The 24,091-nt window shown below is 39.6% G+C and overlaps 1 protein-coding gene across 1 annotated transcript in view; it reads right to left on the reverse strand.

The window, feature by feature from the left end:
- Positions 1-4,131: 4,131 nt before the first annotated feature.
- Positions 4,132-24,091, reverse strand: part of CDC73 (cell division cycle 73) — a 171,748-nt gene continuing 151,788 nt past the window's right edge. The window contains exons 16-17 of the mRNA XM_075002235.1: positions 21,418-21,559; positions 4,132-20,076 (exon numbers count right to left, since the gene is read on the reverse strand). Of these exons, the coding sequence (XP_074858336.1) occupies positions 20,040-20,076; positions 21,418-21,559 (179 nt within the window). The 3' untranslated portion in view covers positions 4,132-20,039. The remainder of the gene's footprint in view (positions 20,077-21,417; positions 21,560-24,091) is intronic.

Here is a 24,091-nt window from a genome sequence, read left to right on the forward strand (position 1 = left end):
TGCCTAACTTGGAGTAGATGAGTAGTTTTATTTACTTTGAAGAGATTATTCATGTACTTGAAGTTATGCATGTTTAATTTTTTTACGGAAATGGCTTAAAATAATGAATGATACACTGTGTATGCCTCTGTGATACTACAGTGATGGAAATATCTTAGCAAGGATAGTAGGCAGAATAATGGATCTGGGACAATTTGTACAACAGGGGATAATCATTTTAACATGAACTTCCAGTGAAAAGCTGTGGGTGAAAGACCTAATGGGATCCTGTGACGAAAACAGGTGAATCTTGAGTAGCAGACAGGCATTTTTTGCTCTATGTTTGGCCTTGGTGCAACTGCTGCTAGAATAACGTGTCCAGTGCTGGTACCCACAATTCAGGAAGAATCTTGATAAAGAGTTCAGAAATGAGACATGAGAAAAATTAAAGGATTAGAAAACATGTTCACGTTTTATAGATAAATAGATCGAGTGCCTTGAGTCTATCTTAATCTCTTTTTAAGGAACGACTTGATTACTCTATAAAGTACCTACTTGCTGAACAAATATTTAGTAATGGCCTCCTCAATTTAGAGAAATATTTAACCCAAGTCAATGGCAAGAAGTTGAAGTCAGATAGGAAATATTTTGTAATAATGACTAAACAAACACCAAAGCAACGTATCAATGATCATGCTAGATTCTCCATCACTGACAATTTCAGTTCAAGATTGGATGTTTTTCAAAAGCTATGCATACAAATTATTTGGTGGGAGTTCTACGGCCTGTGTTACACAGAAGGTCAAATTAGGCACTTCTGTGGGCCTTAGAATTTATGAAAGCCACCAGAGATTATTTTAGACTAAAAAGAAACATTTAAAATACCCTATAATTCAAAAATGCCAGTCTGGGATTCTCCAAAGTAAAATGATTGTGGATGCCTGTTTTCGAACACCCAATTGACTACATTTTAAAGGGACCTGATTTTTCAGATGGTGCTGAACGCCACCCTTCTGACATTCAAGACCCCTTAAAGTGAGTCAGGATGGGCACGCACAAACACTAATCATGTCACACTTTTTAAAAAAAAATGGAATTTCAAGGATAAAAATGGCAACTTGGGGCCACATTCTCCAGACTTTACTCTCACAAGCAGTCTGCCTTTAGGAGATCAGTACTACTGACATCTGTGTGCTTGTTCATGCAAACAAATATATTTTTAGCCACCATAATAACCATCAACTGTGGATTCATCTGACAGTTAATTCCTTCTGGAAATAATAAATTAAACTAAACAAATTCCAATTTGCCCATAAATCCACAAATATTTATAGCTGCAGCATGGCAATGTACCAGAGTAAGACCTCTTTTATTGCCAAATGACTAATTCTCCAAAATATTGGAATGAAAAAGAAAAACAAAAACAAATAAAATAAATATAATGGTAATATCAGACAGGGCTTCAAGCCAGCATTGGAGAGTCGTATCAGATAAAGGAGAGAAATCAAAAGACGTTGCATCCTGTTTGTTCAAACTGTACTGTATTTTTGTATTGAAAACACTAACTAAAAAGTAAACACATTTTAAACCAGTAGGTCCCAATCAGGGCACACATATCCCTGGGGCTACAGAGACATCTGCCAAGAGTACAATGCATTTAAATATTTGCCTAGGTATGCAAATTAAAAAGCATTTAAAAACATTTAAAGGCAGCAGCAAAGGCAGAACAACTAAAATTTTGCACAATGAGAAATGAAGCAATTGAAAAAGTAACATTTCACTTCAGTAACAGTTCACACAAATGCAGTGACATCTGTATTTTTATGTCTAACTCTGTAAGTAAGTAATTTTTAGTGGAGCTGAAATTTGGCATAAGCAAGGCAAATCACATTTGTGAAAGGGGTACAGTTGTGGAAAGGCTGAAAATCATTGTTTTATAAAGACGACTAATGCATTATTTTATATACGCTACAGAAGTTCCACAAAAGGCCCAACCTTACAATGCACGCTTAGGCAATGTTCTCATTGATCATCAGGTGACACATTGCAACAAACATCAAGTGCAGGTGGAAATAAATATTTGTTTTATCAAAGTGTATTTAGGTTTTGGGTCCTCCCCCCCATGTTTGAATGCCTTTCATAGTGGACTGAAAACGGCAGTCTAAATGACTTTGGAGCCTAAATCCCATTGACTTACAGTTGAGTGTAAGCCACGCTCACTCTGAAAACGTTACATGAAATTCATCAAGGTCTTAATGGAAGCCCAGGCTCTTCTCTCACTTACGGTCAGGTAAACCTGTTTCATTTCTACCTCTGTGGGCTCACTCAAATCAATAGGATTCAAACACTGTAATAAATTTCCGAGGGAGATTGTGGAATCTCCATCACTGGAGATATTCAGAAGCAGATCGGTGCCAGGGACTGGACCTGATGACAGCTCGAGTTCCCTTTCGGTTCTAATAGTCAATGATTTTTATAATGACCACTTTTAGAAGCAGTGCTTTCTTGTAAACTAACAGTCAATTTCAAGAGACATTTATGGAATATTTGAGTATAAGCAGCTTAGCTCTTCAAAACCTGCACAGTGACTGTGGAATTCACATTGGGGAAAAAAACATTTAGATGTTTCAAGATAATGCAGTGCATGGAGAGAAACCGCCTTTCCTAAAATCCCAGAAATACAGAAATGCTAGTGGCCGTAGAGCTAAGGAAAACCACTCAAGTAGAGCAGGCATCAACGCTCAGTGAAGCTAGAACGGGTCTTTCCCTTGACTTCAAAGGCCATTGGAATCACGTCCTTTGCTGCTGTCTCCTGAGCATGAAAGGCACTTGTGAACGATAATCTCTTGCTACACAATGGAAACAGTAGGCTTCCATGGGTGTGTAATAAAAACAACTACCTAGCTGTATAGTAAATACTTCACAGTCATCGCATTCAAGCAAGATGAAATGCTATGGCCAAGGCCAGATTGAAGCATAGATCTATTAGGTCAACTGTCCTTAGACTCATAGGTTCATCTCCTTCTCTATCCAAACCACCTTAATAGGTTTGAAAGATTTGTTTAAAGTGTATTTAAGTTCTGATGATCATACTTGACTGTTAGCATCTGAATTCCTCTCATCAGCAGTCTCTTGATCCTCAGTCTTGTGGTGCAGATCAATTTACATCCAGCGGACCAACACCAATTTATGGATTATACCCAGACACACACGGACCTGGCTTGAACCTCAGTGAAATGATTAAACACCTCTCTGCAGGTAATTATTTGGGGCAGAATAACAGGTTTAGAAAAGGATGAGTCTAGGGAAGCATTTATTGCTGGGAACAACTTTTAAATAGTGATATGCAGACTGATTGATTAGCCAGAGGTGCAAATATGATAGTTAGGGAAAAGGATAAGAATAGCATATTTTTGTTACATTGGTCTGTGTTAGTTACTTTGGCACGTGCACCACTAAAGGCAGCATCATGAAGAATTCAACCTGTTTCTGCATGAATATTTTAGGCTGAAAATTGCCATTTAGATCTCTCTCAACATTTCAGATACAGATGCTTCAGAACACTGTCTGTAATCTCTAAAGTCCAAAGTATTGTAAAATTACCACCAAGTAAGCTAATTTCTTGTAACTATTGTGGAACATTAATTATTCCATTGATACTCACCATCCCTTTTTCTCTTTATGACTAGTGAGCTGTTCTTCTGACCATCTTGCTGCTTCAAGCTATTTCAGGTTTTGAAAGAGTCAATTGAGTCAGCTCTGAAGTGTGTCTCTGTCCCACACTTGCTTGCTACATTTCAGTAAATGAAAGGACAACTAAAACAGATTTTAAGTATGGCTACGGTTTAGTCATGGAGATCACAGCTATCACAGACTCTGTGACTGGAGGACTTCTTCTGATTTCTTCTGCTTCAGCTGTCAGTAGCTGAAGTTGGGGATGGAATCAGGACTGTGCACCTGATTGAACCAGGGCTGAATGCCCCTGTCCCATGCCTCTCAGCCCCCTTCCACACACCCCGAACAGCTTGCCCAGCTCAGGAGCAGAGACTGTCATTTCTCACCCCTCTTACCAAGCCCGACCTCCCGCTCATCCCGTTATTTGTAGTAAAGTCACGTACAGGTCAAGGGCTCGTGTGAATTTTTATTGCTCATGACTTTTACTAAAAATGACAAAGTCTTAACCTTAGGTATAAGTCCCTTTACACGGGTCCATACCAGTGTAAATACTTAGTTTACTACTTTGAAACAAGGCTTGAAAAAGAAAGTCCAAAATTTCACATAAGTAATGGATAGAAACTGGAAAAAGAAAACTAGCAGGGGTTTGCCAACGAGGTATAATATTTGTCCATGTTATACAGAGCGTTAAATTTATCAGTTCATTACCTAGAACAAATTACTCATGAGTCATTGACTTTCCAGCTTATGTATTTATTTTAATGTAATTTACTAAAATATCTTCACCTGTTCACAGTGCTGGGCTCTGCATCCAGTTTTAAAATAAAAGAAAAATCAGGACTTTTGGTAGCATTAGGTATTTGTGGACCCTCCATATCCTTTTTAGGCATCACTTGTAAAATGGATGGGAGAAATGGACGACACAAGTCCAATGACTAAATAAAGAAAAGTTTTTAGCATTTGCTGAAATACTGGCAGTGACCTAGTATTAATTTGGGCTCTATAACTAGGAAGAACATTGTTGAGAAAAGTCTGCATGAGGTCCCATAGCCATATCCTAATGCAGATGCTGTCTAAAGCACAGACCATACCAAATCCCAGTGATCCGTAAGCTCTTTCTTAGGATGCAGTTTTTGACAAGTAATTTTTCTACTACAATTCTCCAAGCCATTTTGCACTTGGATGAAATGGTTAGCAGTGAGCATAGCTTTCTTTTGTCATTTTCCTGGCCATCAATATTTTACCTTGAAGATTTGTACAAGTATTTTGAGAAGCACAGAACAGATAGACCATTATATACAGCACTAGATTAGATGGTGTAGGTGCTACCTTGACCCTAATTTTAGATCCCAAATCACCTTCTGCCCACATGAACTTGGTATTACATACATTTTTCTACTTGAGAACACTATATTCTTAAGGTATACTGTAAAAATCCTGGTGCAAAAAAAAAGCTATGATATCATGAGTGATCTTTCTTCACACTCATTGTGAGTCCTATAGAAAATCTGCACAATGAACTGTGTGTGTGCAAATATTAACTGAAGATGGACTTGACTGTATTGGAATTTAGACTGAGGAAATTATTTAAAGAGCTAAACACATATAGATATATAATTATAATTAGAAACAGCAGATATCTCATTCAAACCAACCCACCTGACTGTCACTGTATGATCATTTTCTACAGTGAATATTCTACACCTGTAGACAATGCATTAATCAAAATTTAGGTAACATGCTAGGCTATTTGTCCAATGAACACCACAGTACTTTCCCTACACAAGTGTTCCAAACAAGTGGCTTCTGTCAGGTTTTCTTGTTGTTTCTGGGTTCAAATATCTAATAATTTCTCTTAAATTTACTGGCTCAAGCACTCACTCAGAAAAACTGGATTGCTTCCCTAAACTGCCATACTGGGTCAGACCAAACGTCGACCTTGCCCGGTGTTCTATCTTCCAACACTTGCCAATGCCAGATGATGCAGAAGCAATGAACAGGACAAATCATTTAGCAATCCATCTCGTTTTCCATTGCCAGTTCCTGGCAAACAAGCTAGGGAGATATCTCCCCATCACAAACACTCTATAAAACAAACTCCTATTAATTGAGAAAGGCACTTTAATTTGCTGAAGCACAATGTGTCAATTATATGTTTATACAGAAAATAAAACACCCTCCACCCAACTTTCATCCTTCCTTCGCCTCTTTCCTCACTTGCCGATATAGAATCAAAGAACACTAGACCTAGAAGGGACTGCAAAAGGTCAGAGTACTACTCACCTATCCTCATGGCAGGACCATGCACTGTCTAAACCATCCCTGATAGATGTCTGTCTAACCTGCTCTGAAATATCTCCAGTGATGGAGATTCCACAACCTCCCCAGGCAATTTATTCCAGTGTTTAACCACCCTGACATTTAGGAAGTTCTTCCTAATGTTCAACCTAATCCTTTGTTGCTGCAGTTTAAGCCCATTGCTTCTTGTCCTACCCTCACAGGCCAAGGAGAACAACTTTTCTCCCTCACCCTTGTAACTCTTTTAGGTACTTGAAAACCACTATCATGTCCCCTTTAAGTCTTCTCTTTTCTAAACTAAAAAAGCCCAGCTCTTTCAGTCTTCCCTCATAGCTCATGTTCTCTAGACCTTTAATTATTTTTGTTGCTCTTCTCTGGACTTTCTCCAATTTCTCCACATCTTTCCTGAAATATGGTGCCAATACTCCAGTTGAGGCCTAATCAGCACAGAGTGGAAGAATAACACCTGTGTCTTGCTCACAAAGCCGTTAATGCATATCAGAATGTTTGCTCTTTTGCAACACTGTCACACTGTTGACTCATATTTAGCTTATGAACATTATGACTCCTAGATCCCTTTCCTGTGGGGAAAACCTGTCAAAAGCTTTGCTAAAATCAAGATCTCTTATGTCCAACACATCCCCATATCCTTAAGAGTCAGTTATGTCATCATACCAGGCAGTCAAGCTGGTGAATCCATGTTGATTATTCCCAGACCACTTTCCTCTCAAATGCTTCAAAATGGATTCCTCGAGGATCCTCTCCACGATTTTTCCTGAGAGACGCCTCACTTCCTTATCCACAAGAATAATCTTGCCCACTTTGCTTGGTAAAAATAACTGGGGAAGGCTTCCTACTTCTCAGCAGAACGTGCTGGGCTTCCCTCAAACAGGTATGCTCAGACTCACTCAGCCATGAGATGTTGGGCTGTGAGGGCCAGATGGAGAAGCTGACTCTGATCATGTGACAGCAGGCCTGGGCAGGCAGGCAGGGGCAAAGGTAGGTAAAATGCCAGGTTTAGTAGTGTCCCGGACCAGTGCTGGTGAGACCAGACCAAGGCTATCAATATGACCTGCGCCTTGCCCTGTATGATTTGGAGGAGAAAGCTGCTGATGAGAGAAATTATCGAGAAGACCTACAGCAGACATTTCATCCATGACAGGATGAAAGCAACCGAGAAGGAGCCCCTGCCCATATTCCACTGCAAGCAGAAAATGGTGGCACTTCCTGTTCTGCTTGGTGGCAAAGAGGTCTACTGGGGAGTTCCCCACCTTTGGAAAATTGCAGAGGCCACTTTCTGGTGAAGTGACCACTTGTGGTGACACAAATCCCTGCTGAGGTGAGCCTCCTCCAGGTGGGTATCATGGCACATACAAAAGTCCGAAAGGAGGAGCACCTCCAGACAAAGCATGGTGCAGGATGCTCCTCCTGGTTTCTATGCAACTACAATGCCAAATATGTGATACAGACTCTCACTACTTTGCTTGACACGTGAGGGACACCTTGCTAGCTAAATGCACTGCTCTAAGTTCCTTGACATTGATACACAACCGAGTTTCCTCTGGGATCCATAGCCCATGTCCAAAAGGTGCCGAGGCGTGCGCACCAGCCAAGATCCGCGGCTGTAATGAAGAATGGGACTCTCTCTAGGACATTCTCTGTCATGGTTCACACTGCAGAGGTGTTAGTACTTGAGAGAGGATTGCAACCATCTTGTCCAGATGGTAACTGGACTGGGAGTGATGACACTATCCACTACTGGTGGGGCCTTAAGCAGAAGTTGGTTTTATGAATGACACTGGGGGACATAGTTTTGTGCACCTACAGATGCAGGCAGACCCTGACCATAGTCGGAGGATACACAAAGAGCTCTTGCATGAGGTCTATCAGGGCCCAGAACCTGTCCAGAGGCAGAAACAATGAGATGCAGGTAAAATCAAGTTCCACCCCAATTTCTATTCTTTGAACTGGTACTAATGTTGGCTTCTTGTCATTGAGCAGGAGACCCAGCAATTGGCATATCCAGAAGCAGTGCCAGATCATTACAGACCTGGGATCTAGACCTGCCTTGGAGCAGCCAATTGCCAAGGAAAAGGTAGAGCTCTTTGCTCTACCTTGATGCTGCAAGTAGGCTGCTACTACAGCCCTTCATTTTCTGATCACCATCAGGGCTGTAGCCAGCCTGAAGGAAGGACCACAACTTGTAGAGGGCCATGCCCACCATGAAGCACAGGAACCTGCTGTGTGCTGGGAAGATTGCTATGTGAAACCAGGAATACTTCAGGTCAAGGGCAGCATACAGTCTTCCAGATCCAGGGTGGTGATAAAAGAGACCAGAAATACCATATGGAACTTGAACTTTTTTCGGATACTTCTTGGAGGTGTCTCAGGTCCAGAATGGGCCACAGGCCTTCCTTGGCCTTTGGGGCTAGCCACTGTTCCAGAACTCAGTTGGAAACTCCTCCACCATGCTCAAACTCAGCAGCTCCTGAATCTTTTTCACAAAAAGCATCAGGAGAGAGGTCCCTGACAAAGGACAGGGTAGGAGTGTGGGAGGGCAGAACTCTGGGAAACAGTAGCCAGGACCCAGCAGTCTGAAGTTATAGCTGACCAGATCTGGGGATGAAGTGGGACAGGCAGATGCCAAATGGTGGGAAGACAGGATTCAGAGGCCAGGCCAGTATGCAGCTCTCAGGTGCACCTTCAAAAGGATTTCTTGGTCTCCTGCTTAGGGTAGGTGGAGTTTGATAAAGTCAAGGAGGGAGGGGCAGGGGCACTAGCTTGAGTGCCTTGTGTAACCCATGTTTTTAGCCAGGAGCTACTGGCTCACCTGCTGCTAGGCTGGAATGGGTACATACAGCTCCAGGATCTTTAAGATAGTATGTGAGTCCTTAAACTCACATAAGTGCGTGTCTGCTCTGCAAAGAGGCCATAGCCATCAAATGGGATGTCCTGCATTAACTGTTGAGTTTCTGCAGATAACCTAGAAAGGAGCAGCCAAGACACCCAATGCATAGATATGGCACTTTCACATCATCCTGTGGCACCAGGAAAGAGAAGCAGGTAATGGCCTCATCTGATGACGGTGATGAAGAGGCCAGTGCCTTCTGAGCCTGTGGTATGTCAAAGGGTTCCATCAGGGTCTGTAGGGAGCGTGAGGTTTCTTCCCCAACAACTTGCATTGGCCTCAGGGGACAAGAAACTGAGGCAGAGGCTCTCTCTAACCCTGTGAGAATGACTTGAAACCCTGGATACTCCATGGGAACCACCCCGAGGTGTACTGACTGTGCTTGTTCAGGTAGCAGGGACCCTTGCCCCATGCGTGGTTCCAACAATGGGAGCATGCTGCCTGGTAACCAAGAACAAGGGCTCTTAGCTGCACTTCTTGGATTAGTACCTGCTCCTGGTCCATTCATGTCTCTCTTGCTTTGAGGAACCCTTCTCTTGGGACTATAAAGTCAGCTCTGGAAAGGTGAATCTGTGTCAGTCACCCTTACAGCTCCTGAGCCATCACTCAAGGACTATGGAAGTGCTACTCGCCCTTTGGTCAACTACTACCCATTACAAAGCATTTGCTTTTTCTTGCTCACTCAGTGCAAGTATTATTCTTTGGCAAAAAAGTTTATTTTTTTGCCAATTAACATAAAAACGGTTGCTTTGTGGTGTCAGTGATAAAATTGGAAAATGTAACATCAGCTCATGGATCTGATAGATTTCAGGTGGCTCTCAGCCTCTTCACATAAGCTTTATTTGCCACCTTTAAAATGGGGGTAAATAGTTCCTGTCCTTCCCTCTGCTTATGTGGTCTATTTAGACCAGTGTTTCTTAAAATTTTTGAAACCACTGAGCACCAAACAATAATATTTTTATGTGGAACACCTACGAACATTTTCTTCAAAAAATTGTCATCAGACCAAAAATAAACGAACAGCAATATAAATATAGCAAAACCAAAATGAAGTAATTTAATCAGGTATCAGAGCAATGAAGCAGTAACACTGTATCTGGTTTAAATAACAGAAAATACATACCATCAGTGTATGATACCAAACAAAGTGTCAGTTGCTTGTAGCACACCTGCAAGTTATTCTTGGAACACCACTGTTCAGTGGAACTGTTTAAGAAACACTGATATAGACCACAGACTCTAGAAAGCAGGGATAGGCTTAGTATGTGTACATGCAGCACCTTGCACTAGAGGGGCTCTAGCTGCTAGTGTAATCCAAATAGTACGTAATAAACTCAATTTTGTTTTGGAACCCTGGCAATGAACATGAAAGATACATAAAGGTGAGCACAACTTACATACGTGCAGTGGGACTGCATTGTAATTATTGTTAAATCTCCAATTCTTCTCAGAAGTTCGCTTTAAGAAAAGAACTTATAGGTAAGCAAACCTGAGCACTTCACAACACTTGGCCTATTTAAACACAATGTGTTCTGATGGACACATCAAGCACGGCCAAATGAACGGCTACTTCTACTCTCGCACACGCGTAACTATCAGAACAAGAGCAGGGTGTCACTTCCGTTTCTAGCGCGCATGCACCTGGTATTCACACGCCTGCATAAAACAGATACGAAGTACATCCTGCAGCAAAGCTTCAGTGCTGCCCTGCTCTGAACTTCAGATGTTCTCTTTCAGACAAGCTTTTCAGGATAAAGCGCTGTTTCACCCTCTCAGCAATAAAGTATTTTTATATTCTCCTTATAATATTCTTCCGGTGGTCCTCCAATGGGACAAACAGAGCAACCATTTATTCAGTTTATTGGCACTTCAAAGAAACGCCACTCCAAAGAACCAGTACGTGTCATACAAAAAAGCTAATCAATACACAGCACGCGAGAGATTAGATCTTGACAACCTGGGCATTGCTTTACTACAACTGAGCAGCAGCAGGAGTATTTTACTGCTGTCAGTACCGCCTAAAACCCTTCTACAAATATCCCCAGTGATTTTTTTTCAGTATGGGGAATGCTGCATTTCTTCTGTAGAATGACAGCAGTTGACTTCTGACTGAGTAAAACGACACTAGCAGGTCACATTAATCGGCCCTGACATTCATAAGGCAAAACCTAAGTAAGATGGTGTGGGATCAAAATTAAAAATACTACAGGGAAACAGTTTAAAGCTTGAAAGTTTTCATGAATTTCAGTGTACAACCCAATTTAATATTGCATACGAAGTCTCAACAGCTCAGTTGTCCCCAAAATTTTGAAAAAACTATTTTCAAAAGACAACCATTTTGTTCTATGCACCATTTATCTGAAATGAGTTTTCTATAGTGTTCCAATGATGCTGTTAAACAGGATGTTGTAGCCTCAGTCCAGATTACTGTGGGTCAAGTCAAGCTTCCTTATTTTCCTTCGTCCGTGAACAATTAGCAAAGCTCACCTCTAACGTGTATGTTGTAGGAAAATGTTTGTGCTTTGAAATGGTCACTGGGAACTACTTTTAGCTGAGAAATATTAAAATTAGTAGTTGGTGTCTATTAGGTACGATACACATTTTGAAATTTTGTATTATGTTAAAAATTATCAAGCTAGTGTGGATAGCCTATTCTGACTATAGATGGTAAAAATGGCAAAAATAACCCAATGTGGAATGCAGTTGTATCACTATAAAGAGGCTTTTATATTGGCATAGCTATTCACACCAGTATAACTGTACCCATGCAAAGGCTTTTATGAGTATAACTCTTAAGAATTCACACTCCTCTAACCAAAATGATTGTACCAGGAAAACTTTCAAAGCCTCACAAGGTTCTTTTTAGTATTTTATGTGTGTTTTAGTCCTTGTGAAAGGTGCTGGCCATTGTAACAAATTTCCCATATCTGTCTGCCAACAAGCCTTAGCCCTGACCTGGATGGACCCCTTCCACAAGGATCAACATTTCATTTCTGGCCCCCACAGACTAGTTGGGAATGTTTTACTACCTATGACCATGGGGAGGAGAACCTGGCTACTTTAATAGGAAGAGCAGAAGCCTAGCAGTGTATGAATGAAATTTCACAGCTGGGAGACATGCCAGATTGAAAGTTAAACCTGTCAGATTAGATATGTGGAGAAATAAAATGTGAAGTGGTACTACATCCTCCACCGCAGACCTCATGCTGCACATCTGACTCTGCAGAGGAACTGGAGAACATAGTGCAGGGACACTTCCGGGAGCGTAAGCTTACCCCAGTTTAGTCAAGTGAAATCCCATGAGTGGAATTTAATGGAAACGTGTCTCAAAGAGAGAGACTAATGTATGGTTCAAGCCAAAGCTCATAAACTAGAAACTCTTTAAAATAAGGGGGAAATGTAATCATAACCACAACCACATCTCGAGTGTCTATGAAAACTTCACTCTTCCATTTACTTGCTGAATGCATGTTACCTCTGTAGGCAGCAAATAGACAATCGTCCAAGACTAGTACCAGCTCTCAAAATTGGACCCCCAAATGAAAAGGTGGCCAGTGGAGGGCACAGCTCTTGGTCATCACTATGGCTCAGATAGCTCATGCTCACTAAGTACTCATTCAAGATGGAGTATAGCTCCCTGGAAAGCTGGAAAAGTTTCCAGCTACTGTTACTTCTTCCCTAACAAGGAGCAATGATGAATCCAGCAAAACTTTTCCCCAGGGTGGCCAACCTGCAGCTCTTTGAGCCATTAAGTGTGGTGGCTCCTCAGAACCGCGCGCCAGGAGTGCTACCTGCTGTGCTGTGCACATGCCCCAGCGCTTGCTGGGAGAAGTGCATGGTGGCAGCATTGGCTCCGGTGAGTCACGGTCATTGATTTAGAGTAGAGAGGGATGAGCCTGAGAGTCCCTGGCTCGTGGGAGTGGGTTATACCAGGGAGCTGGGGGTGCCTGGTTTTGGAGTAGGGGAGTGGGAGTGAGTTAGAGTAAGGGGTATGGGGTGCTTGACTCTGTGGGAGGGCATTGAGCCATGTATTATATATTTATCTATCTATAAAAATACATATATAATATGTGATTCTTTGCACTCTGTCCATGGTTCTTATTCCTAACTGGTTGGCCACCCCTGCTTTATACACTATTTTGAACAGTCACTAAACAGTTGTAGTTCATGGGAAGGCAAATCAAACCAAGTACTTCCTTCTTTCTTCTGGGTGACTTCAGCCTTCCATGAGTCAGATGTCTATTATCCAATTTCACACGTCTTGGGGCCAATAACACGTGGGGTATAAACAGCAGAAAGATGGGAAGCAAATTGGTAGCAGTATAATCCACTGAGTCACATCTTCTGCCCAGGAGCTTACATGGATGTATGTTAGAGAGGAGGGAAATGGGCTGAATCTTGTGGTGCTTTCTGGGATGAGTTGGAATTCACCAAGGAAATTCCCCTCAAAATGCAAAAGGAAAGATAAAAACTTTGTAATGCTTCACTATACACTCCTACTAGCATTTCAGGATAAAACTAAGCATGCAATTCTGATTATCAAAAGGAACTCCTGCCACAATTACAACATTAGTACATCTCAGGAACAGAATGTCTTCCAGGAACAGAAGCTCAAAGTAACTGCAGCACTGTGTTCTTCGTCTAAAAAAAATATCATGGAAATACTACTGGACTAGTCTTGTGCATTGAAAGAAAGTTACAAATCCATAAAAACCTGAACTAAAAAGCAGGTTCTAAGGCAGGATGTTCGCTCATTTGTCCATTGACCAAAACAGAAAATGAACAATCTACATCAATGCTTATTATTTGTGGAGAGTGACGTTGATTTAGAGAAGCTTCTAATTTATGCATAATGTATCTTGACCTGGTTATTGAGATAATTATTGTATGACTATGTTGGATTGTATCAACTGTTGGGAAAACAGCCAGAAAGGCACACATGCGCACACCCACCCACACACTAAAGGAATTGTTACAAAACACTTGAGACATAATGCATGGGTCTTTTACTTTGATGCACTAGCTTTACCATACATAGAGCTCAAATTAGTTTGGGAGAACATATTAAAATCTGGACAACTGAGCACAAAGGTTGCTGAGTGGATTTAAGAGTTTCCTGAAAACAAAGAGAATTTCGTAACAGAAGAGACCCAAATCCAGACTCCAAAAGGCTGGGGAGAGACAGGCCTGCACAGGACTCTAAGTAAGATAAAAGATGTAAAAACCCAGGCAAAGTTCTGAGTTGCTGCCACTGTTGAGATAAAAAGAACTTTTATGTTAAGATAGCTGCTATTCACCGTTGGCCACAGATTCCCCAAAAGAAGAACTAGGGGTGCCACACTGTGTTAGATCAGCAAATTACTTGATTCCACCACCAAGAGTAGTCATGAGGACTGCGGACCAATGGGTTATCCTAAATGGATAACAGATGCAATTAAATCTGTATTAATCACAATGTACGTTTAAACACATACACATTTAGACTAGTAAATGAAAATGCACTACTGCATGACTGCGCTATCAAAATGCTTGGATGCAAACACTAATCCTGTGAGGTTAATGAATAATATGACACATCCAATTCTCAGTTTCAATCAACTCTTCCCACCAATTTAAAACATACAACCTGATGTTTCCTTTTTAAGCAGCAACAGCACAAGTCTCCTCACCATTGATGTCACACGATCAGTGCCAAGAGTCCACAGTTTACTCTTTATCTTAAGCTGTCATTTATAAGAGGCTAAAATTAATAGCTGTTATAAGCATCCATTGCATGTTAAAGATTTTTCTATGTGCATCAGTAAAAGCTATTAAAAGTCATAAGCTGCAGTGGACCATAAAATACAGTAATAAAGAAAACTACTGACCAATATAACTGAGAACTATTAAAAATGCTAATCATTTACTAACCCCTTTAAGTCATTTTATACCAAGAATCTTTACACTACATGTGATCAAAATTCAACCTTATACTTTTTCAAGCATCTCCTCCAACCCTACTTGTAACTCCTTATTCCTTTAAGAATCCAGAGCAATGGTTTCAAACTTTTGTATTGGTGACCCCTTTCACACAGCAAGCCTCTGAGTGTGACCCTTCTTATTAAACACACACTTTTTAAATTTAACTCTATTATAAATGCTGGGATGAAATGGGATTTGAGCTGGAGGCGGACAGATTGCCAAGTCCCACATTATAAACTTGTGACCCTCGGTAGGGGAGATGGGTCCCAAAACCCGAGTTCAAGAATCTCCATTCTAGACAATTTCTCTGTCTTTAAGACACTAGATAAATCTTAGCCTGAGTCAAATCAACTGCAAATTCCCACTGACTTCTTCATGGCCAGAATTTCAATCCACCCCATTCTGAGAAAGCAGCAGCTGGAATTGAAAAAACCTCTAGTTCATACAGGGCCACCAAAACACTTTCATTACTCAGGCTAATCAACCTAGGTTTAAAGTTAAGCTTATTTTTTGCTTCCTTCGCTGCTCATTATTTTAAACAAATCTGCATTCACAACATCAGGCGATAGCAGCAAGAGGAAGATTTACATTTGACAACTTCAGGAATGTACACAAACATGGCAATCAGGTTTTTCTGACTTTGGAGTAAGTGAAGAGCAGATGGAAAGGGAATTTACAGATTCAAATGAAATCCATGAACAGATACTTTTTTATACAGATTTTATATATTAGCTCTGAACTTTTCCAGCTTTACAAGTAAACTCTCTTATGGATTAAATTTCAAACATTTGTGAATATTCTTTGGATCTGCACTGATTTACAACTCATTTGAAGAAAAATTATTTCAATGAAGTCAACTTGGAAACACTGCTTCTTACAAAGATGTGTCCTGCTTCAATATCCACTCTCTCTGAGTTTCCAGCAATTATATTTCTCCCCAGCAGAGAGAAAAATGAAAGTCCTGGTAGCCAACAGGAGCTTCCCCATTTGCAGTAGCATTCTCTATACTTCTCCCCTTGCAGTATTCTCTACACTTACTGGCACCAAGCAGATGATTGTTGGGCTCTGTATACCTTGCTCACACTGCCAAAAGTAAGGTGCTTCACTTCAATTTCTTCACATTTAAAATGATTTCCTTCCACTCTTTATTACTTCAGGATTAATATATAACATTAAATGTCTTAAGGTAATAAGACTGAACAGCAAACCAAAAGGATAAGCATGTACTTGCAAATTATAATGAAGCATGTATCTGTGCGGACAAGTGGAAACAACAGGACCATAGCCTCTTAAAAATGGTCGTTACATAGAAATTTAAAGCCCTACAATTTGATATTCACAGAATCCAAACGATAGGGGACATTTTTCCACAAATTATTTCCTTTTGCACGCCAGATGAACTTTAACCTCTTAGGTCAACAATTTCTTTAAGTGGGGATTTTTAATTTTTCATGAAAGCATTGGTTTAATAAAATATTTGGAATAAGTAATGGCTTTTGAATGAAAATGAGCACAGCCACCCAACATTAAATTTTAAACCCACCTTTTAATCCATTATTCTTGTCCACCTCATTTTCATATCAGTATCAGTAACTAAGTGCATATTTCACTGGGCCTAAGAATGAAAAGTTAGACCAATAAAACTTATTTTTGCAAGTTGTTGAAGAAAACAGCGATTTTTATACACCGACTAAATACTGAATGAAAGCCAAAAACATGTGTGCTGTTCAGATAACATTTATCTATCATATTACATTAGCCTTAATCACAGGTTCAGCTCCTTATGAACTTCACACACATAGTACACTTCCTACATCTTACTCCTTATCTGCATTTAAAAATAACTTTACAGTATTGTAGACAAGTTCCATAATTCATGTAGCTGGCTCAAGCATCCACTTTAGCACGTCCTTGTAGAATTATCTTGATAGAAAATAAATTCCCTGCCAATAACTATATAGTTGTTAAGCTTATCTTGTTCAATGTGCTGATACATTCTCTCTTTGAGTATACAAGTTTGTGAAAAGATATTAACTCTGCATTTACTTACGAAATCTGCTTCTGCTATTTTGTTCAGTGCTGCATTTAGAAAGCTCAAGTAGTACCCACACAGTTCTTGCTTTGTATAAATTATAAGCAGTAATATTTTAATATAAATCAGTATTTCAAAAGGTCTTGCTGGCAGCTATAATTTTGCTGTATTTTTTTTTTTTTTTTAGAAGCCTGACATTCTGGAACCCCAAGTATCACACTGTAAGCTAGTTTCTCTCTTGCTTTTGTATTTTTTAAACAATGATATGAGGTGTTACTTTTTAGGTATTTTAAAGCAGTTTTCATTATTAAAACCATACTAGAAGAGAGAGGAAACCCTCAATTAGATATGGAAGTCCCAAACGGCTTGTCACATTTAACTTTTCACTAAAATTAGAGTCAGTAAAGCAGCTCACACTCACTTATACATTTCAATTTTTAAGACAGAATACGCAATTTGTATCCTTCTCAGCCCTGTGAACTCTCAGAACTATTACCAATAGGAATGCAGCTTGCTGTAACAAACACAGTATAGCCTCTCCAATTCCTGGTACTGGCTTTCATTACAATTCATTAATTTGTAGATAAATTAGGCATAAAGTGATATCAAACACCTTGTCTCTTGAAAAATTATGCCATATTCTTAAACCTTAAATCCAAGAAGTTTTATAATGTATGCATAAATATATAGATACAGAAATATGACAGGAGGGCTATTCTGTGAGGACCTGACCAACGAACGCTGAAGTAAATGGGAACTAAACTGCACAAGGACTTAGTGATAGTGATATATATCACTATCTCTATATCACTACCTTATTGAATGAAGAGACCAAAAAGTGACATCTCCTTCATAAATTCTCTTGAGATCAATAACATGTTATACTGCAAACAGAAAATACCAAAATATTGAAAGTCTGGTTTTGAATCTGCAAAAAATTCAAACAGTTTCACCCAACAGATTTCGTGCATTATATTCTCCTGCTAGTTTCACAACTGCCATGTTCCACTTACTTCAGTGGAATCATTCTTGACGTACATCAAGTTAAACAAAATCAGAATGAGACTGTCCTCCAGTGTTTCACGTTGAGCCTAAGCATTGCAGGGTCTGAGACTGACTCATGAGCTGTGGCAACATGTACTTTCAACACATAATAGAACAGAGGATGGAGAAGAAATAATGGCAATCGGACTTTACGTATTTAAACAAACACTATTTTCTGTATATTATAATGCATGTGAGCACTACATGTGTATATCAAAACCTTTCAAGAAAAAGTTGCTTTTGCCCACAGCAGTATTTTTAAAACTAAGTATGTTGGCTACATACATAGTACTGCCTAACTCTGCAACATTTCATATTGCTAATCAACCATTTCTGAGCAGCAGAAACAGAAATATTAGATGTCCCAGAACTAAGAGTATGCAATCCCGAACTGTTTCGATCATTTCTTCACTTATGAGTGCTGTGCTGACAACTGTTACCTAGATATATCCCAACATGAAGAGATACACAGAAATGAAAATTCTGGTTAATTCTGTGAAAAAGAATTATCGGGAGAGTCAGTGACCTGGATCTGACGAAACCCCTTAAACCAGTTTAATAACTGCCCCCTAAAAGGATTTTAATTTTATTTTAGTCTTGAAGTGTTTGCTCTTCCCAGTGATTTTGATATATTCGTTTTTAAACTCAACTCTTAGTACTACTAATGCAGATTTTAATGCCTATAAAAAACGTTTTTCCTAATTTTAAATTTAAAAATTACAGTCTAAGTAAAGTTTAAGATGAAAATTTTAAGTGTCACCAAAGCCATTGTGATTTGAGCCCTAGAGTGCCATTAAAACAATGGTCTAAAAATTCTGTAAGAGCTATGCTTCCAATTATACAAAAAATGAAGACTAAATATGAAATAAAAATGAATATGAAGAATGTTTTACTGTTGTCAAATCTCAAATGCAAACCATAAGAAACATGGTTCTGAATTTTAAGAGCAAAATATAAGCATGTTTAGTTCTACCCCAGGAAAGTCCACATGGATGTTCAAGTACTGAAACTTTTCATGGTATACTATATTAAATTTAATAAAATTAATAAAGTAGTTCCCATAAATGCATACAAATACCAGTGTGGGTTTTTTTGACTTAGTTATACTCAAACTATATCAAGGATATGTGTTCTTTGGTATTTGGAGTAGGTTTATTTTGAATGCTACCACAAGGCTGCATTAGCTTCTCAGATCAGAAAATAGTGACTCCTGGAGAAAAGACTTAGGATACCTTCATCATGATGGACAACATTAGAGGTTATCTAATGTACTGCTGTTAAAGGAATTAATTCTGTGCGGCAACTTACAAAAAAGCCAACTCTCCCCATTTCTATTGTTTGTCTAGTCTACACAATGCTTGGACTCTCATATAGGAAATATTTGACAGGGGACATCAAACACATACATAAACTTTAAGCTTTAAATTAAAGAATCTGTGTTGAGAATGGACATTGTGTTAAAATAACTCGAGTGAATTTGTAAGACAGGGTAAAGATTAAGTAAATTGGAACACTGTAAGCCTAAAAAAGTGGTTCTTGATTTTTCATCATTCCTTTTACAACAAAACAGAATATACAGTACATATACAGGTTGATATTTTGATTTATCCAAAACAATTGTCACTTTTAGTTTTGCAAGTCCTATAGACTAAAACATAATACCATTCACAACAAAATATTTTCCGTAAGTGAAACAATAAAGCAAAGGAAACCAGAGCTAAACTCAAAAGCCTAGTCATTCTGAAAGACACACACACACACATACACACACTGTAACCTGCAGTGAAGATCAACCTATTTTCTAATGAGGAACAAAACATACTGTTTAAAAATTTTTCTAACTTAACAAAATGAGGGAAAAAAACGCTGCTATCAAAATATACAATTTGATTTGCAGGCTAGAAGGCTAACATTATTAAAAAAATAGTTTTAAGGAAAACCCTTTTGCTTGTAGTAATAGCAGGTATCAACCTGCCACAGCATGAAGCATCCAAACAAGATCCTATAAAAGATTAAACTGTGACCCTTTCTTCATTTGTGAAGTTCTTGACAAATGTATACGGTGAAAGCCCTAGTCTCCAGACTAGGGCATCTTTCTTATTTCTCAATCACACTCCAGGAAATTAATGGCAGCCAAAGGATTCAGAATCTCAAATGCGATTTGTGCTTTACCATGTACCTGCAACGTTAACAAAAAAAACAGCATTACCAGCATCTTGTGATAGTTACAGAAAGTGTTCGTTCAAGGAGTAATGCTGCACAATAAGGAGGACAAGTAAAATTCTTTAAAAACCTAATTCTTTGAACATTAACAAATGCTAAGATACAAAAAGACTTTAAGAGTCATGAAAGTTCTGTATAATGATGTGTTCCACATGCCTGAAGGAACAGCAGTCAAATGTTTCCCCTCAGAGAACTCTGACTTGACTTACAGATCACAGAAATGGAGGACTGGAAGGGACTTTGGGAGGTTGTCTAGGTCAGCCCCCTCCTCTGAGGCAGGACCAAGAAAACCTAGACTATCCCACAGTAAAACTGTTGTCTAAACTGGTCTTAAAAACATTTAGTGATGGTGAGTTTTTCTCATTGACCTCTCTCTCTCTCTGTGTGGATGGCCAGAAAAATTGATCTAGGATACGTCAATTTCAGCTAAGCAATTGGTGTAGCTGGAACTGCATGTCTGAGATTGACCTTTTGGCCACGTGTAGACCTGGCCAGAGTACCGTCTTTTAACTTGTTTTGTGCTCACCTTATAATAATTTCATCTGAACCATATTTCCATGATTTGCTCATAAGCACGTTATTTGGGATTTTATTAAATGCCTTAGTAAAGACGTTATATTACATTTGAAATTTTAAGACTATAAGAAAAGGAATCTAAACCTGTTTTTGATCAGTCACTTATTCAAGGCCTTTAGAAACATTTGTGCAGTTATTTTTAGAAGGTGATACAAGAACAAGAAAGTTTCGAAATGAGTAATTTCACCGGGGTTGTCAGAAGCATGAAAGAATTCTAACGTCAATGGGATTTACATGCCTTAGGCTGTCTTAAGAATCCAAGCCATAATTGTTTGCTGTTGAACAATCACTGCATCAAAAACTAAATTTACACGTGGATGCCACAAGGCCGATATGTTTTCTTACCATTTACTGACCTACTACATAGGAAATTGCTCCTTCTTTACATTAGGAAAAAATTGTAGGTCTGGTCTTAGTATTAATAGATGGGTTAGCAGGAGTTTAAACAGAACTAAACTGACCTTTTTATGCCAAGAAGATTGGTTATTCCCCCTAGGCCTGCACTTTTTTTTGGGGTCGGGGGGTCGTGGGGGGTGCGGAATTTAAGATGCCTTTATTGTCACCACAATCATTAACAGCAAACAGCATTCTGTTTCCAAGTTACTGCTGAGATCTTTCAAAAACATATTTCCTTGATAGCTTAAAACGAGCTGTCTTTCTCTCTCGCTCTCTCTCTCGGTCTACAAAATAACTCACAGGAAAAACTTTTCAGAGCAGTTACCTGTCTAAAGTTTCCCAGAAACGTAGGAATACTGGTCTGTCCAAGTGCCGTTTGTGATAGCTTAATTCTAATACTGTAACATCCCATTTCTGTACGTTTGGATCTAGACGTACTTCATCATACTTGAGATGGAAAGCTTTAACTGCAGGACACAAAGCAGCAATAGTTAGATTATAATCCTGATTTTACATTACAGGATTGGATTTGTAAAACAAAACAAATTCTTCACAGTTCAGAATACACAGCGGAAAAAGTAAAAAAGGGCACACAGCTGTGCCTACATACAAGACCAACGACCCAACTCCCTTCGGCTATATCATGGTAACAATATGCGTGAGGTGGCCGTCCCTATTTTTAATGCACAGAGATTCTTGGCAAAATAGCTCTGAGCTGGATTTGAGCTGAATGTGATTTTTGTTGTTGTTGTTGTTTTTTTGGAGAGGTGAGGGGGGACTGACATCCTGTTTGCCATTTCTGACCTGTCCCAGGAAAACAACCAGAAAATCAGCCACCCTGATTACTTAATGGAAGTCTATGCAGCAACATGAGTTGCTTGGAAGCGAACTATTAGGGGGACATTTAGTTTGTGTATTACATAAATAATCCCCTGCCTAGCAGACCTACTAGCCTACATGAGTTATTAATCTGACTCAGTGCAAAAGTATTAATTTTCTGCACTTCACAAAGGTCAATAAAATAATTTTTGAAAAGGAAAAAAACCCAGCATTTCTTTACCGAGTAGCCTGCTACAATGACTTAGAACAAGAATGCATATGGCAATTGTATCAGATCCAGGATTTGATATTTGTTATGTTCTGTACTCACACTGTGGGTCTGAGAAAATATTATTTCCCTCACAGAAGCAGAATCCTCCTTTACCTCCACTAATTACAACTGCTCTGATTGTGTACACTTAAGGTTGCAAACACACAGGATTTCACCTCCCACTCCAGGCTGCTGGCATCTCCCCTTTTTTTGGCTTCTCTCCAGGACTGCTTCACTTCTTATTACTGTTGTCAACTGAAGACCTAATACTACATTTGTCAGAGCTGCAACTCTTGGACCCATTTCAACACTTTGTTACAATGGTGCACAAGTAGTGACCACCAGAGCTTTTATTCTGGACTACAGCTTCTGCCCCATCTTAACAAAGAAGAGTACTGCTCTCATGCTGCAGTGGTTGTGGGGAGCCACTGATCTGAAGAGTGCTACCCCTGCACTGTAAGAGTATTCCTAGGGGTGGTTCTTGGCTCTTCATGAACAGAGCATGCTGCTCCAGTGACTTTCAATAATGGATTCATGAGTGTCAACTCTGATACACATGCCACATCTGCAACAGAAATGAATTAAAACCGATGAGGCTGCTTACCAACAAAGACAAGTCTCCCTTCATAATGCTAAAATGTACATTGAACTCTAATAAAATCATATTTACTGTTTACATATTTATTTGTATAACTATCTTATGCTATGATTTCATCAGATTGCTAATTATTTTAGGTCAGTCCCAATCAGTATTATGGACAGACCAAAAGGTGGTGCTGAGGAAGTGTTCTGAATGATTCAGAAGCTGACACTGACCTCTGAGGTGGTACTTGGCTAATGCACTAACATGACATTAAGACTCTCTATGCTATTGGCCGTACTCTCTTTGGGATTACGTAAAATCTAAGTACTGACCACAGTGGAACTAAATCCACTCCCCTACCATGGTGCTTTTGCAATAGCAGGGAAGTCAACTGCCTCTCCTGGCCAAATTCCAATTTATATATTACAACTAGTCTTTGATATTTAAAAGTACCTCTGCAACTTTAACCTGATAAGGCATTCTCATGCATTTCACATCCTAAATGCTCTAACTTTGCTTTGGTTTTCAACAAATTCTACATTCCAATCAGAAGGGAATGAATTTAACTGGGGGTTGGTGTGTGAATAGACAGACACATTTTTCAAAAAGTCCTGGCACACACTGATATGGCAGCAACTAAAGTAACAGTGGCACTTACAGGCTACGTCTACACTAGCCCCGAACTTCGAAATGGCCATTCAAATGGCCATTTCGAAGTTTACTAACGAAGCACTGAAATGCATATTCAGCGCTTCATTAGCATGTGGGCGGCCACGGCGCTTTGAAATTGATGCGGCTCGCCCCGACGGGGCTCCTTTTCGAGAGGACCCCGCCTACTTCAAAGTCCCCTTATTCCCATGAGCAGATAAGAATAAGGGGACTTCAAAGTAGGCGAGGTCCTTTCGAAAAGAAGCCCCGTCGGGGCGAGCCGCATCAATTTCAAAGCGCTGTGGCCGCCCACATGCTAATGAAGCGCTGAATATGCATTTCAGCGCTTCGTTAGTAAACTTCGAAATGGCCATTTGCGTGGCCATTTGGAAGTTTGGGGCTAGTGTAGACATGGCCACAGTGTATCTGTAGTCCACAAACAGAAACAGTCAAAGCTAACATTTCACTGTCTACAGTGTGCCTCCAGTTCAAATTTGTTGGCAAGGTTTTTACTACTAAAATAAAAAGGCTGTTATTCAGAAAGAGCTCAGACCACATAAACTTCTCATGCTACAGTGGCTCTTTTAGTCTACTATCCCGTTGCAACAGTGGAGGTTGCTGGACCCCCCAAGAATTGCATTGGCCCTCAACTTCCACCTTATTGTAATGATAGAATCC

This window comes from Carettochelys insculpta, chromosome 9, assembly GCF_033958435.1.
Source record: "Carettochelys insculpta isolate YL-2023 chromosome 9, ASM3395843v1, whole genome shotgun sequence".
In the NCBI taxonomy this organism is placed as follows: Eukaryota; Metazoa; Chordata; order Testudines; family Carettochelyidae; genus Carettochelys; species Carettochelys insculpta.